The 17,131-nt window shown below is 46.9% G+C and overlaps 1 protein-coding gene across 1 annotated transcript in view; it reads right to left on the reverse strand.

Annotated features, from left to right (window-relative positions):
- LOC109909474 (protocadherin Fat 3-like) overlaps positions 1 to 17,131 on the reverse strand; it is a 335,512-nt gene that overhangs the window by 68,922 nt on the left and 249,459 nt on the right. Inside the window, 3 exon segments of the mRNA XM_031796332.1 lie at positions 1,744 to 1,883; positions 15,390 to 15,600; positions 15,959 to 16,273. Of these exon segments, the coding sequence (XP_031652192.1) occupies positions 1,744 to 1,883; positions 15,390 to 15,600; positions 15,959 to 16,273 (666 nt within the window).

A 17,131-nucleotide genomic window follows, 5' to 3' on the forward strand; every position in this document is an offset into this window, starting at 1 on the left:
GTTTCAAATGTAACTATTAGAAGCACATACAGTACCAGTCAAAGTTTGGACACACCTACTCATTCAAGGGTTTTCTTTATTTTTACCATTTTTTACATTGTAGAATAATAGTGAAGACATCAACACTATGAAATAACATATATGTAGTAGCCAAAAAGGTGTTAAACGAATCAAAATATATTTGAGATTCTTCAAAGTAGCCACCTGTTGCCTTGATGACAGCATTGCACACTCATGGCATTCTCTCAACCTGCTTCATGAGGAATGCTTTTCCAACAGTCTTGAAGGAGACCCCACATATGCTGAGCACTTGTTGGCTGCTTTCCCTTCATTCTGCGGTCCAACTCATCCCAAACCATCTCAAATATGTTGAGGTTGGGTGATTGTGGAGGCCAGGTCATCTGATGCAGCACTCCATCACTCTCCTTGGTAAAATAGCCCTTACACAGCCTGGAGGTGTGTTTGGTCATTGTCCTGTTGAAAAACAAATGATAGTCCCACTAAGCACAAACCAGATGGGACGGCGTATCGCTGCAGAATGCTGTGGTAGCCATGCTGGTTAACTGTGCCTTGAATTCTAAACAAATCACTGACAGTGTCACCAGCAAAGCACCCCACACCATCACACCTCCTTCTCCATGCTTCACGGTGGGAACCACACATACAGAGATAATCCATTCACCAACTCTGCGTCTCACAAAGACACGGCAGTTGGAACCAAAGATCGTCAATTTGGACTCATCAGACAGATTCCCAACCGTATGTCCATTACTCGTGTTTCTTGGCCCAAGCAAGTCTCTTCTTATTGGTGTCCTTTAGTAGTGGTTTCTTTGCAGCAATTCGACCATGAAGGCCTGATTCACGCAGTCTACTCTGAACAGTTGATGTTGAGATGTGGCTGTTACTTGAACTCTGTGAAGCATTTATTTGGGCTGCAATCTGAGGAGCAGTTAACTGTAATGAACTTATATCCTTTGCAGCAGAGGTGACTCTGGGTCCTCCTTTCCTGTGGCGGTCCTCATGAGACTCAGTTTTATCATAGCGGTTGAAGGTTTTTGCGACTAAGTTCTTGAAACTTTCCGGATTGACTGACCATGTCTTAAAGTAATGACTGTTGTTTCTCTTTGCTTAATCGAGCTGTTCTTGCCATAATATGGACTTCATCTTTTACCAAATAGGGCTATCTTCTGTATACCACCCCTACCTTGTCACAACACAACTGATTGGCTCAAACACATTAAGAAGGAAAGAAATTCCGCACATTGACTTGTATCAAGACACACCTGTTAATTGAAATTGTTCATTGAAATGCATTCCAGGTGACTACCTCATGAAGCTGGTTGAGAGAATGCCAAGAGTGTGCAAAGCTGTCATCAAGGCAAAGGGTGGCTACTTTGAAGAATTTCAAATATAAAATTTACTTTTTTGGTTATTACATGATTCCATATGTGTTATTTCATAGTTTTGTTATCTTCACTATCATTCTACAATGTAGAATGTAAAAATAAAGAAAAACCCTGGAATGAGTAGGTGTGTCCAAACTTTTGACTGGTACTGTATGTGGTTTATCATGTACTTTATGAGGGTGTGTGTGAGGGTGCATGTGTGCATGGGTGCATGCGTGTTTATGCATATTCAGATGTATAGGTGGTAGCACGCCAAAATCAACATGTACAGGTAGGAGATTTGGCTCTTTCTGAGAATAAATAGAGATATGATATGTTGCGTCTCCAGCTATAGTACCTGTGTGGCTGCAGAGTTGGTGCCGTCCGTCACCTCCACAGTCATGTTGTAGAAGGAGCGCTGCTCAGCATCAAGAGGCTTAGCGATGATGATGGTGCCCACGCCCTTCTCTATGTCAAACAGACTGTCAGTGTTACCGCCTGGCCAGGAGGGGGGGATAGAGAGCAGAGGGGTTTAGAGACAGATGGGGGGGACTGGTTTATTAATATCACACTCTCTTTTCTCTCTCACTCACATGCTCTTCTCTCTCTCTCACACACAAACTCTATCACACATTAAAAAAAATGTTTAAGTAAGTGTATGGAAAGTGTATAAGTGTATGGATCTGTGATAGTGAAAAACAGGGGAGGAGACTGAATTGTGGCTGTGACAGTGTTGTGGGGAGTGTATGATCTGAACAATTCCTGACTCTGCCAGGGAATACATACATAGATACAAACACACACAAATACAACATTACACAAAAAAGTGCACACACATAAACTAATAGGGAGTGGGCATGCACAATCACTTGGTTCACAAATACAAGTGTCTCTGTGTGTGTGTGTGTGTGTCTTCCTAACAATCTGTGAGTAATTACTAGGTTCAGACAGATCCAATGAGACTGTGACAAACTGAAGTCTTTCCTCCTCTTCCAAATAACAATTAAGAGACAGAGACCCAGTAAACAAGAGAGCCCTCAAACACTGAATTAACAGAGCCCTCAAAGACTGAATTAACAGAGCCCTCAAAGACTGAATTAACAGAGCCCTCAAAGACTGAATTAACAGAGCCCTCAAAGACTGAATTAACAGAGCCCTCAAAGACTGAATTAACAGAGCCTGTGTCAATGGAGCTCCAGCCGTGAATGGGTTTGAGTCTGAAATGAGCCCACTAAGACCGGCTGTAATTAAACCACAGCCTCATCTCTGCTACCTAATTGATTTAAATTGACATTTAGGCCTCACGCAGATCCCAGCTCACAGCTCAGAGTGTGGTGTGATGTAAGGGTCCAGGGTATGTGTGTCGTGTGTGTGTGAAGGTAAGAGAATGTGAGAAAGTGTCTGCTTGTCTGCATGCCTGTGCATATACTATCAAATCAAATCACATTGTATTGGTCACATGCAGATGTTATTGTGGGTGTCGCGGAATGCTTGTGTTCCTAGCTCCAACAGTGCAGTAATATCTAACAATTCACAACAATACACACACATCTAAAAGTAAAAGAACGGAATTAAGAAATATATAAATATATTGAATGAGTATGTGTGTATGACTGAGATTATGTGTGTGTGTGTGTGTGTGTGTGGCACTCGTGGTGCAGACTCAAAGGGATTCCACCCCGGCGTCTCTTTTAATAAAGCCATGACCTCAGCCCAGCATCAGCTAAGGCTATAACGCTCCACCACTCAACCATGTGTGTGTGTGTGTGTGTGTGTGTGTGTGTGTATGCGTGTATCCTATTTGTGCTTGGGTTAGGATAAACACTTCCAGTTCTCCATCATTTGTCTCTTGGAGTCCTAATAGCTTTCCTCAAAAGGAAGACACTAAAAACAGCCACGCCCCTTTCTCTTTCCCTTCACTTCTGCGAACAGTAATCTAGTGCTTTTACAGTTCAGTATGCTGATAAGAATCATATCCATAACAGATGATTTGACACTCATTAGAGGAGTGCAACAAACATGACAATAAAATAAAGCGTACAGTATTATGAAAAATAAGCCATTTAAGAGTATTAAAATCCAACTATGGAGGCTTCAGAAGTGCCTCTGTCTGTCTGGAGCCATCCTATATGACCCAACCAACCCTCCATTTTGGGAAAGGAGGCACTGAGGTTTGGCACGGCGGAAACCCGGGCGACCGGAAAAAGAACAGTTCCCTTCCACCAAATTATAGAGGGGAAACCGAACCCACAGCGACATGGCTGTTATTAAACCCTCTGTTGAATGCTAAAATTGCTTCCCTCAGTCTCTCCATTCAGATTAGTAAGGGAAGCCGCTCCAGTGCTTAAAAACACTCTGGCAGGCATATTTATCTTCCTTTCAACGAAGGAGGAGGGGAGAAAGTTTGTGTTTGGCGTAAATAGATAAAACAAAGCAAATTAACAAAAGAACAGGGAAAGGGGGACAATCGTCACTCTGTTCAGAAATTATTTAATGAGTACAACGAATCCTTCGCTAACTAGCTTCAATCGGTTGAGAAAATGGCTGAGATATAGTTTGATTGAGTGAGTAGGGAGTCTGGGATTTCTGGGATTGATTGGTATAGGCTGGACCGGGGACATAGGATAAAACTGAGTTGGCATCATCATCACAGTCATGCTTTGTCTAGATTGACTTGATATATAGAACACAGCTGTCTGGATTGACTTGATATATAGAACCCAGCTGTCTGGATTGACTTGATATATAGAACACAGCTGTCTGGATTGACTTGATATATAGAACCCAGCTGTCTGAATTGACTTGATATATAGAACACAGCTGTCTGGATTGACTTGATATATAGAACACAGCTGTCTGGATTGACTTGATATATAGAACCCAGCTGTTTGGATTGAATTGATATATAGAACACAGCTGTCTGGATTGACTTGATATTTAGAACACAGCTGTCTGGATTGACTTGATATATAGAACCCAGCTGTCTGGATTGAATTGATATATAGAACCCAGCTGTCTGGATTGACTTGATATATAGAACACAGCTGTCTGGATTGACTTGATATATAGAACCCAGCTGTCTGAATTGACTTGATATATAGAACACAGCTGTCTGGATTGACTTGATATATAGAACACAGCTGTCTGGATTGACTTGATATATAGAACCCAGCTGTTTGGATTGAATTGATATATAGAAACCAGCTGTTTGGATTGACTTGATATATAGAAGTCTGGATTGACTTGATATATAGAAACCAGCTGTCTGGGTTGACTTGATATACATAGAAGTCTGGATTGACTTGATATATAGAACACAGCTGTCTAGATTGACTTGATATATAGAAGTCTGGATTGACTTGATATTGTTACGGTTTTCTAAGTGTGGTGAAGGAAAGTCGGACCAAACTGCAGCGTGTCGATTGCGATCCATGTTTATTTAAACAAACGTAAAACACGAACTAAACACAAACACTACAAAAACAAACGAAACGAAAACCGAAAACAGCCTATACTTGTGTCAACTAACATAAACAAGGACATCAAGATAAATAGGACAATCACCCACGACAAACTCAAAGAATATGGCTGCCTAAATATGGTTCCCAATCAGAGACAACGATAAGCACCTGCCTCTGATTGAGAATCACTCCAGACAGCCATAGACTTTGCTAGAAAACCCCACTAGCTACAATCCCAAATACATACACACCAAAACCCCAAGAAAAAACACACCACAATACAAAAACTCCATGCCACACCCTGGCCTGACCCAATACATGAAGAAAAACACAAAATACTTAGACCAGGGCTTGACAGAACCCCCCCCTAAGGTGCGGACTCCCGAACACACCTCAAAACAATAGGGAGGGTCCGGGTGGGCGTCTGTCCATGGTGGCGGCTCCGGCGCGGACTTGGAACCCACTCAGTTAATGTCTTAGTCCCCTCTCCTCGCGTCCCTGGATAGACCACCCTCGCCGCCGACCATGGCCTAGTAGTCCTCACCCAGAACCCCACTGGACTGAGGAGCAGATCGGGACTGAAGGACAGCTCGGGACTGAGGCAGCTCGGGACTGAGAGGAAGCTCGGGAGCGAGAGGAAGCTCGGGAGCGAGAGAAAGCTCGGGAGCGAGAGGAAGCTCGGGAGCGAGAGAAAGCTCGGGAGCGAGAGAAAGCTCGGGAGCGAGAGAAAGCTCGGGAGCGAGAGAAAGCTCGGGAGCGAGAGAAAGCTCAGGCAGGTAGATAGATCTACCAGATCCTGGCTGGGTGGTGGTTTCAGCAGATCCTGGCTGACTGGCAGATCTGAAAGATCCTGGCTGACTGGCAGATCTGGAAGAGTCTGGTTGACTGGCGGATCTGGAAGAGTCTGGTTGACTGGCGGATCTGGAAGAGTCTGGTTGACTGGCGGATCTGGAAGAGTCTGGCTGACTGGCGGATCTGGAAGAGTCTGGCTGACTGGCGGATCTGGAAGAGTCTGGCTGACTGGCGGATCTGGAAGAGTCTGGCTGACTGGCGGATCTGGAAGAGTCTGGCTGACTGGCGGATCTGGAAGAGTCTGGCTGACTGGCGGATCTGGAAGAGTCTGGCTGACTGGCGGATCTGGAAGAGTCTGGCTGACTGGCGGATCTGGAAGAGTCTGGCTGACTGGCGGATCTGGAAGAGTCTGGCTGACTGGTGGATCCAGGCTGACTGGCTCCTCTGGCGGATCCTGGCCGACTGGCACTTCTGGCGGATCCTGGCAGACTGGTGGATCCTGGCTGACTGGTGGATCTAACTGATCCTGACAGACTGGCGGCGCTGGGCAGACTGGCGGCGCTGGGCAGACTGGCGGCGCTGGGCAGACTGGCGGCGCTGGGCAGACTGGCGGCGCTGGGCAGACTGGCGGCTCCTTGCAGACTGGCGGCTCCTTGCAGACTGGCGGCTCCTTGCAGACTGACAGCTCCTTGCAGACTGGCAGCTCCTTGCAGACTGGCAGCTCCTTGCAGACTGGCAGCTCTGGCTGCTTCATGTAGACTGACAGCTCTGGCTGCTCCTTGCAGACTGGCAGCTCCATGCAGACTGGCAGCTCCTTGCAGACTGGCAGCTCTGGCTGCTCTATGCAGACTGACAGCTCTGGCTGCTCCATATAGACTGTCTGCTTCATGCAGACTGGCAGCTCTGGCTGTTCCATTCAGACTGGCAGCTCCTTGCAGACTGACAGCTCCTTGCAGACTGTCAGCTCTGGCTGCTTCATGTAGACTGACAGCTCTGGCTGCTTCATGCAGACAGGCAGCTCTGGCTGCTCCATGTAGACTGACAGCTCTGGCTGCTCCATGCAGACTGGCTGCTTCATGCAGACTGACAGCTCTGGCTGCTCCATGCAGACTGGCAGGTCTGGCTGCATCATGTAGACTGACATCTCTGGCTGCTCCTTGCAGACTGACATCTCTGGCTTTTCTATGCAGGCTGGCAGCTCCAGCTGCTCCCTGCAGGCTGGCAGCTCCAGCTGCTCCCTGCAGGCTGGCAGCTCCAGCTGCTCCCTGCAGGCTGGCAGCTCCAGCTGCTCCCTGCAGGCTGGCAGCTCTGTCTGCGCTAAACAGGCGGGAGACTCCGGCAGCGCTGATGAGGAGAAAGGCTCTGGCTGCGCTAAACAGGCGGGAGACTCCAGCAGCGCAGGAGAGGAGAAAAGCGCTAGCTGCGCTGAACAGGCGGGAGACTCCGGCAGCGCAGGAGAGGAGAAAGGCTCTAGCTGCGCTAAACAGGCGGGAGACTCCGGCAGCGCAGGAGAGGAGAAAGGCTCTAGCTGCGCTAAACAGGCGGGAGACTCCAGCAGCGCAGGAGAGGAGAAAAGCGCTGGCTGCGCTGAACAGGCGAGGCGCACTGAAGGCCTGGTGCGTGGTGCTGGTACTGGTGTTACTGGACCGAGGACACGCACAGGAAGCCTGGTGCGGGGAGCTGCTACCGGAGGACTGGAGTGTGGAGGTGGCACAGGATGGGCTAGACCGTGAAGGCGTACTGGAGATCTTGAGAGCAGTGTTGGCACAGGACGTGCAAGGCTAGGGATGTGTACAGGAGGCCAGGTGCGTGAGGCTGGCACCAACTTCACCAGCCGACTAACACGCACCTCAGGACGAGTATGGAGCGCTAACCCAGGTGCCATCAAATCCCCAACACGTTCTGTCAGGCGAATTCCATGCAAAAAGCACCAACACAGCAACTCCCTCATTTCTCTCTCCTCCAATTTCCCCATTAACTCCTTCAGTCTCTGTTTCGCTCACCTCCAACACCGGCTCTGGTCTCCTCCTTGGCTCCTCACGATAAACAGGGAGAGTTGGCTCAGGTCTGACTCCTGACTCTGCCACACTCTCCCTGAGCCCCCCCCAATACATTTTTGGGGCTGATTCTCAGGCTTCCATCTGCTACGCCGTGCTGCCTCCTCATATCTGCGCCTCTCAGCTTTCGTCGCCTCCAGTTCTTCCTTGGGGCGGCGATATTCTCCAGGCTGAGCCCAGGGTCCTTTACCGTCCAGTTCTTCCTCCCATGTCCATTTCTCCAGGTGGTGCAGCCTCTCCCACTGCAGCTGCTGCTGCTCCTGCTGCTGCTGCCTCTCCTGTGGCTCCTGCCTGTTAACACGCTGCTTGGTCCGTTGGTGGTGGGTGATTCTGTTACGGTTTTCTAAGTGTGGTGAAGGAGAGTCGGACCAAACTGCAGCGTGTCGATTGCGATCCATGTTTATTTAAACAAACGTAAAACACGAACTAAACACGAACACTACAAAAACAATAAACTAAACGAAAACCGAAAACAGCCTATACTTGTGTCAACTCACATAAACAAGGACATCAAGACAATCACCCACGACAAACTCAAAGAATATGGCTGCCTAAATATGGTTCCCAATCAGAGACAACGATAAGCACCTGCCTCTGATTGAGAATCACTCCAGACAGCCATAGACTTTGCTAGAAAACCCCACTAGCTACAATCCCAAATACATACACACCATAAACCCAAGACAAAACACACCACAATACAAAAACTCCATGCCACACCCTGGCCTGACCCAATACATGAAGAAAAACACAAAATACTTAGACCAGGGCGTGACAGATATATAGAACACAGCTGTCTACATTGACTTGATATATAGAAACCAGCTATCTGGATTGACTTGATATATAGAAACCAGCTGTCTGGATTGACTTGATATATAGAAGTCTGGATTGACTTGATATATAGAAACCAGCTGTCTGGATTGACTTGATATATAGAAGTCTGGATTGACTTGATATATAGAAACCAGCTATCTGGATTGACTTGATATATAGAAACCAGCTGTCTGGATTGACTTGATATATAGAAGTCTTGATTGACTTGATATATAGAACACAGCTGTCTAGATTGACTTGATATATAGAAACCAGCTGTCTGGGATGACTTGATATATAGAAACCAGCTGTCTGGGATGACTTGATATATAGAACACAGCTGTCTAGATTGACTTGATATATAGAACACAGCTGTCTGGAATGACTTGATATATAGAACACAGCTGTCTGGATTGACTTGATATATAGAAGTCTGGATTGACTTGATATATAGAAGTCTGGATTGACTTGATATATAGAAGTCTGGATTGACTTGATATATAGAAGTCTGGATTGACTTGATATATAGAAGTCTGGATTGACTTGATATATAGAAGTCTGGATTGACTTGATACATAGAAACTAGCTGTCTGGGTTGATTTGATATATAGAAGTCTGGATTGACTTGATACATAGAAACTAGCTGTCTGGGTTGACTTGATATATAGAACACAGCTGTCTGGATTGACTTGATATATAGAACACAGCTGTCTGGATTGACTTGATATATAGAACACAGCTGTCTGGATTGACTTGACGTATAGAACCCATCTGCTCAGAATATAGCGTAGGGTTGTGGTGGCTCGTCTATAAGAGGACAACTTCATGATGTGTTTATAGGATGTGCTGGCTGGGTGGTTAACATGGTAAACGTTGAGTGATTAAAACAGCAGCCGTTTGGACGGTGTGTGTGTGTGTGTTTAGGAGGTTTAATAGCAGCTAAATTATAGTCAAATGGCTATGTTTTACTTTCTGGGTAGTAATGCGTTTAGCAGTGGATTAGTGTTTACGTGTGTGTGTGTGCAGGTGCATAATTAAGTGTGTGTGTGTCAGTGTGTGAGCGTGGTGTGTGTGTGCGTGCGGTCTTCTGGTGAATAATGGCCTGGGCTGTCTGGGTCTGGCCCGTAAATGAATCACAGTGTTTAGCTCCTCTACTCTCACCTGGCCCCTGAGCGCGCACACACACACACACAAACACACACACAAACACACACACACACACACACACACACACACACACACACACACACACACACACACACACACACACACACACACACACACACACACACACACACACACACACACACCTGGGCATTTTCTTATAACAGTCCCTCCATCTCCTCACTCTAATCCAATTCATCCCTGATGCTGTACCACCTATGTTTCCTTTCTCCCTCTCTCCATCTTCCACTAAGCCCCTCTCTCTTTAATACGTCTCTCCTCTTCTCCTCTCTTTCTCTTCTGACCTCTGCTCCTTCCATTTTTAATACGTCTCTCATTTTCTCCTGTCCTCTTTCTCTTTCCCTCTCTCTATCGTTATCCCTACCCCTCACCTCTCCCTCTCTCTATCATTATCCCTACCCCTCGCCTCTCCCTCTCTCTATCGTTATCCCTACCCCTCGCCTCTCCCTCTCTCTATCGTTATTCCTACCCCTCGCCTCTCCCTCTCTCTATCGTTATCCCTACCCCTTGCCTCTCCCTCTCTCTATCGTTATTCCTACCCCTCGCCTCTCCCTCTCTCTATCGTTATCTCTACCCCTCGCCTCTCCCTCTCTCTATCGTTATCCCTACCCCTCGCCTCTCCCTCTCTCTATCGTTATCCCTACCCCTCGCCTCTCCCTCTCTCTATCGTTATCCCTACCCCTCGCCTCTCCCTCTCTCTATCGTTATCCCTACCCCTCGCCTCTCTCTCTCTCTATCGTTATCCCTACCCCTCGCCTCTCCCTCTCTCTATCGTTATCCCTACCCCTCGCCTCTCCCTCTCTCTATCGTTATCCCTACCCCTCGCCTCTCCCTCTCTCTATCGTTATCTCTACCCCTCGCCTCTCCCTCTCTCTATCGTTATTCCTACCCCTCGCCTCTCCCTCTCTCTATCGTTATCTCTACCCCTCGCCTCTCCCTCTCTCTATCGTTATCCCTACCCCTCGCCTCTCCCTCTCTCTATCGTTATTCCTACCCCTCGCCTCTCCCTCTCTCTATCGTTATCTCTACCCCTCGCCTCTCCCTCTCTCTATCGTTATCCCTACCCCTCGCCTCTCCCTCTCTCTATCGTTATCCCTACCCCTCGCCTCTCCCTCTCTCTATCGTTATCCCTACCCCTCGCCTCTCCCTCTCTCTATCGTTATCCCTACCCCTCGCCTCTCCCTCTCTCTATCGTTATCCCTACCCCTCGCCTCTCCCTCTCTCTATCGTTATCCCTACCCCTCGCCTCTCCCTCTCTCTATCGTTATCCCTACCCCTCGCCTCTCCCTCTCTCTATCGTTATCTCTACCCCTCGCCTCTCCCTCTCTCTATCGTTATTCCTACCCCTCGCCTCTCCCTCTCTCTATCGTTATCCCTACCCCTCGTCTCTCCCTCTCTCTCCCTCCATCCTCTCCCTGTTGGTTCCTCTGATTGGAAAGGTGCCTGTGGCAGAGCAACAGACAGTTACAGTGAGGGACCCTCTCTAACCAGGGGCACAGTGACCATGTGTTCACCCCTAACCCACAACTCCCACTAACCAGCCATCCACTTAATTGGGTCGTCAGTGGGAGGTGTATGTAATAATGTAGTGTGTGTGTATGTGTCTGTATGTGTGTGCGTGCGTGTATGTGTGTCTGTGTGAGTACAAAAGAGTGTGTGTATTGTTTTGTGTGGGTAAGTGTTTGTGTGTCCGCACGTGTGTTCCTGCATGTGTGTGTGCTTGTGCGTGTGTTTCCACCTCTGTGTGTGTGTGTGTGTGTGCGTCGCTGACAGCTCAGGGATGGTGGGCGTGATGTTTCCCCAAACACTGATGCTTTAGCAGGTCATTAGACAAAGCTGTCGCCAGGGTCGCTCAGGGACCGTTGCCATGGCAGCAGATATGGGATTCACTATAAAGGGACACCACAGAGTCTGATAGCCAATTTAGTACAGCAAGGAATTTCTCCAAAACGAATCACTTATGTTAACCTTGGAAGAAAGAGTTACAGTGTACATTATACATGTGGGAAGCACACACAAACACACCAAAACATACATCCACACTCTGTTGAGCTTCTGTGTGGGATGTACATTACACACACACACACACACACACAAAAACACAAACTCACACACATCCACTCTTGTCGAGCTTTTGTGTAGGGAAAACCCCTTTTACCTGCCCCGCCCCCTTTGTCTCAAACCAACCAATCAGAAGAAGGCGTGAGCAGCACTGGGCACACAGTGAATGATGGGAAAAGCACAGGTGAATGATGGGTAAAATAAAAGAGGAAGGAAAGGAAAAGGAAGCATAAAAAGCAGTTCGAAGTCAAACTGAGATACCTTCTGTGGAACAGTTCCTGCCACAAGCGGCCTGCAGTATATAGAACATCTCACGGAAAGGCCTGGGACCTTCCAGACACGAAGCATTGAGAGAGGAGAGAAGAGGAGAGAAAGAGTGAGACAGGGAGAAAGGAAAGAAGAGAGACAGGGGGAGAGGGTGTGAAGGGGAGTGGATGTTAGACAGAAAAGGGGGGGGAAGAGAGAGGGTGAGGAATGATAATGGTAAAAGGGGAGGAGAGGGAAAGAGAGAGGGTGAGGAATGATAATGGTAAAAGGGGAGGAGAGGGAAAGAGAGAGGGTGAGGAATGATAATGGTAAAAGGGGAGGAGAGGAGAGGGAAAGAGAGAGGGTGAGGAATGATAATGGTAAAATGGGATGAATAGGGAAAGAGAGAGGGTGAGGAATGATAATGGTAAAATGGGAGGAAGAGGGAAAGAGAGAGGGTGAGGAATGATAATGGTAAAAGGGGAGGAAGAGGAGGAGGTAAGAGAAGGTGAGTAAAGTAAGGAAATAATGGAAGGACAGGGAGATACATAGGGCAAAGGGAGGAATTAAAAGGAGGGAGAGAGAGATGTGATTCCAGAGGAGAAAGCAGGTGAGGCATTGAGCAGAGAAAAGAGGAGGAGAGGGGTATACAGGAGAGTAGAGTAGTAGGCCAGAGAGAGCAGCCATAGCCAGAGAGAGCTTAGAGCTGGAAGCACAAGCCAGAAGGTATCTCCCACTGGAACACACACTGACCGCCACTGCTCAGTGACAACAAAAGAGAGATGGATCATGAAGCATTCTGGGAAATGAGGTCCTGACCGTGTAGTCCATCCACTTGTCTCTGGACTGAATGCGCTCAACATAAACTTACCTACCCACAGTGCAGTTCGGCTAGAGAATTGTCAGCTTTATAAATATTATATTACATTATATAAAAAATAGTTATATAGACGGACCACAATCAATTCCTAGAAAGTTGAACAGCCTAATCATGTTAATTCTAACAAAACTTAATTTCTAATAAAACTAAATGGATTTTACAATGTTTATTAAATGAATGACAATTATTAAAGCAAGATTAAAACCGACTAGCTTTGACAGTAATTCATTCACCAAACAATGTGAACTTGTTAAATGTGAACTTGTTAAATGAAAACGGAACATGACATAACCTTGTTGAGTCTTTTATGTGGATAGGGATTAGACTTCAAAATATCAAAATGTTTCAGATGAAGAAAATACGTGTGGCATGTCCCTGGCATTTCAAGCCTCTTAAAGGGACATTCCACTGATCTTACACAACATTCTTTACCGTGAGAATAAGACTAATTAAATTGTTTCTGAAATCAGCATGTCAAAGACATATTTCTTAGCAGCTGTAGTTGGTAGAATGAGGATCAATCCTTATGGCAAAAAAACAGCATGAATATAGTGGGGCAAAAAAAATATTTAGTCAGCCACCAATTGTGCAAGTTCTCCCATTTGAAAAGATGAGAGAGGCCTGTAATTTTCATCATAGGTACATTTCTGGAAAAAATCCAGAAAATCACATTGTAGAATTTTTTATGAATTTATTTGCAAATTATGGTGGAAAGTAAGTATTTGGTCAATAACAAAAGTTTATCTCAATACTTTGTTATATACCCTTTGTTGGCAATGACAGAGGTGAAACGTTTTCTGTAAGTCTTCACAAGGTTTTCACACACGGTTGCTGGTATTTTGGCCCATTCCTCCATGCAGATCATCTCTAGAGCAGTGATGTTTTGGGGCTGTTGCTGGGCAACATGGACTTTCAACTCCCTCCAAAGATTTTCTATGGGGTTGAGATCGGGAGACTGGCTAGGCCACTCCAGGACCTTAGAATGCTTCTTACGAAGCCACTACTTTCACTCAAAATCTCACGATACATGGCCCCATTCATTCTTTCCTTTACACGGATCAGTCGTCCTGGTCCCTTTGCAGAAAAACAGCCCCAAAGCATGATGTTTCCACCACCATGCCTCACAGTAGGTATGGTGTTCTTTGGATGCAACTCAGCATTCTTTGTCCTCCAAACACGACGAGTTGAGTTTTTACCAAAAAGTTATATTTTGGTTTCATCTGACCATATGACATTCTCCCAATCTTCTTCTGGATCATCCAAATGCTCTCTAGCAAACTTCAGACGGGCCTGGACATGTACTGGCTTAAGCAGGGGGACACGTATGGCACTGCAAATTTGAGTCCCTGGCGGCGTAGTGTGTTACTGATGGTAGGCTTTGTTACTTTGGTCCCAGCTCTCTGCAGGTCATTCACTAGGTCCCCCCGTGTGGTTCTCGGATTTTTGTTCACCGTTCTTGTGATCCTTTTGACCCCACGGGGTGAGATCTTGCATGGAGCCCCAGATCGAGGGAGATTATCAGTGGTCTTGTATGTCTTCCATTTCCTAATAATTGCTCCCACCGTTGATTTCTTCATACCAAGCTGCTTACCTATTGCAGATTCAGTCTTCCCAGCCTGGTGCAGGTCTACAATTTTGTTTCTGGTGTCCTTTGACAGCTCTTTGGTCTTGGCCATAGTGGAGTTTGGAATGTGACTGTTTGAGGTTGTGGACAGGTGTCTTTTATACTGATAACAAGTTCAAACAGGTGCCATTAATACAGGTAACGAGTGGAGGACAGAGGAGCCTCTTAAAGAAGAAGTTACAGGTCTGTGAGAGCCAGAAATCTTGCTTGTTTGTAGATGACCAAATACTTATTTTCCACCATAATTTGCAAATAAATTCATTAAAAATCCTACAATGTGATATTCTGGATTTTTTTTCCCTCATTTTGTCTGTCATAGTTGAAGTGTACCTATGATGCCTCTTACAGGCCTCTCTCATCTTTTTAAGTGGGAGAACTTGCACAATTGGTGGCTGACTAAATACTTTTTTGCCCCACTGTATTTAAGCACTTTAAAGGGGCAGTTAATTTCAAAATGTAAGATGTTGTCAATCTTCCAAAGAGAGTAAATTAACCCCTTTAAGCACATGGCATTTTTCTCCATTAGAGTTCCCAGACAGGGACTTTGAGACATCTCAATTGCTTCTCCACTGACATACAGACCTTTACAGCTGGTGGTTTGTGCTCAAATCGCCATGGTGACCGTGGGATGGCAGAGGAGAGAGAGAGAGAGAGAGAGAGAGAGAGACACACACTGGCAACAGACCATGCAGTGAGGTCACAGTCCCTGAGCTGGGCCTCACGCACGCACAAACACACACATCAAACCAAACCGTCAGCGCAAACCCCATGCACCAATAATGGTACACAGCCTACCTGACTGACCTCACCTCAGCCAGTCAGATATATCCCTCCCACTAACAAACCCCACCCACCAGCCCCCGCCTCTGGGCGGAGCCTTACCTATGATGTCGAACCAGAGGGGATTGGAGTTCTGTTGCATGGAGACCACACCCACTATCTCGGCCACCTTGTCGCTCTCCATGACGGTGAAGTTGTAGTACTGCTCGTCGAATAGGAGGGGATTCGCCAAAGCCGAGGGCTTACGGATCCACTCGATGTGCAGACGGGCCGTCGCCGACTTCTGGGGGCGTCCATTATCTGTGGCTTTGATCTGGGGATGGGGTGGAACCAAGACTGGAATTAGGTGCTTTTTGTATATTTGTCTAAATGAAAGAAAGAGCGAGAGAGAGAGAGAGAGAGTAGAGGGGGGGGGGAAGAGAGAGAGAGGGGGAGGAGAGAGGTGGGTGAGATGAGGGGGGAGAGAGAGAGAGAGAGAGAGAGAGAGAGAGAGAGAGAGAGAGAGAGAGAGAGAGAGAAGAGAGGGGGGGAGGAGAGAGGGAAGAGAGAGAGAGGGGGAGGAGAGAGGTGGGAGAGATGGGGGAGAGAGAGGGGGTAGAAAAAGACAAAGAGAATGGCAGTTGGTTGGAAAGAGACACACAGATTCAAAGTGAAGTTCAAATGTCACATACAGTGAGGATGTCGTAGCTCCCGGCGGTGAACTGCTTTCGTGATGACACCACCGCCGTCTTGGGGTCGATGAAAAACTTGCCGTCCTCGTTGCCATCGACGATGCTGTAGGAGAGGTCAGCGTTAACCCCTTCATCCCTGTCGTAGGCAAAGGCCCTGTAGATAGGCTCTCCTCTCTTCCTCCTGTCCCTCTCTGGTAACTTGATCTGGTACACCTTCTCTGGGAACGTGGGCTTGTTGTCATTCTCATCAAGCACGTGGACGATCACCCACACCGTGGAGTGTTTGGGGCTGGGACCGCCGTCCGACACCGTGACCTGCGTATCCACACACACGTAACCGTAGACAATCAGACAGACACACACATGCACGCACAGAGACAGAGACAGAGACAAACACAGACACACACACATGCACACAGAGACGTACATATGCACACACAGGCGAACAGACAGAAAAAAACAAGTATGCGCACACACACACGCACACACATACACACACAAACATGTACACACATGTAAACACACACACACACAACAGAGAGAAAAAATAAGACATTTGTTAAGATTCACATCAGTTTTTTTTCATCTGTCTAAACTAATTACAACAGTCATTCTGTCCTGCGTTTGTCTGACAACTGGAACACATCGTCATATTTCCCAAGTGGGGATGGCTTTGCTTTTTATCTTCTTTCCTGTGTTCTGACAGGTAATTAATCTGTCTCTGTTCCTACTTCCACCATGACGGAGAGCCTCTTGTAGATAAATGCAAAATGGGGAGGGGCCAGATGATGGGTTAGCCAATGAGAGATGGAATCCATGCCGTCCCGTCCATAAAACACATTTATATTCATATTCGGGGGGAGATAAAGGACGTCGCCAGCTGCCATCAATTCAACACAAAGCTACAATTAATTTCCCCAGCGCTTATTGTTGGGTTTGTTTAAAAAGTCAATCTGTCATTTCAGAAATGACACAGCGAGGAGGTACCATCGCAATACGGAGAGAAATGCTAATGATTTACAGAGAGAGTGAGGGAGGGGTGGTGGAGGGGTAGTAGTGGGAGAGAGAGTGAGGGGGGTTGGTGGAGGGGTAGTAGTGGGAGAGAGAGTGAGGGAGGGGTGGTGGAGGGGTAGTAGTGGGAGAGAGAGAGGGGTAGTAGTGGGAGAGAGAGTG

The sequence above is a fragment of the Oncorhynchus kisutch genome, linkage group LG18, assembly GCF_002021735.2.
Source record: "Oncorhynchus kisutch isolate 150728-3 linkage group LG18, Okis_V2, whole genome shotgun sequence".
NCBI classification, from domain to species: Eukaryota; Metazoa; Chordata; class Actinopteri; order Salmoniformes; family Salmonidae; genus Oncorhynchus; species Oncorhynchus kisutch.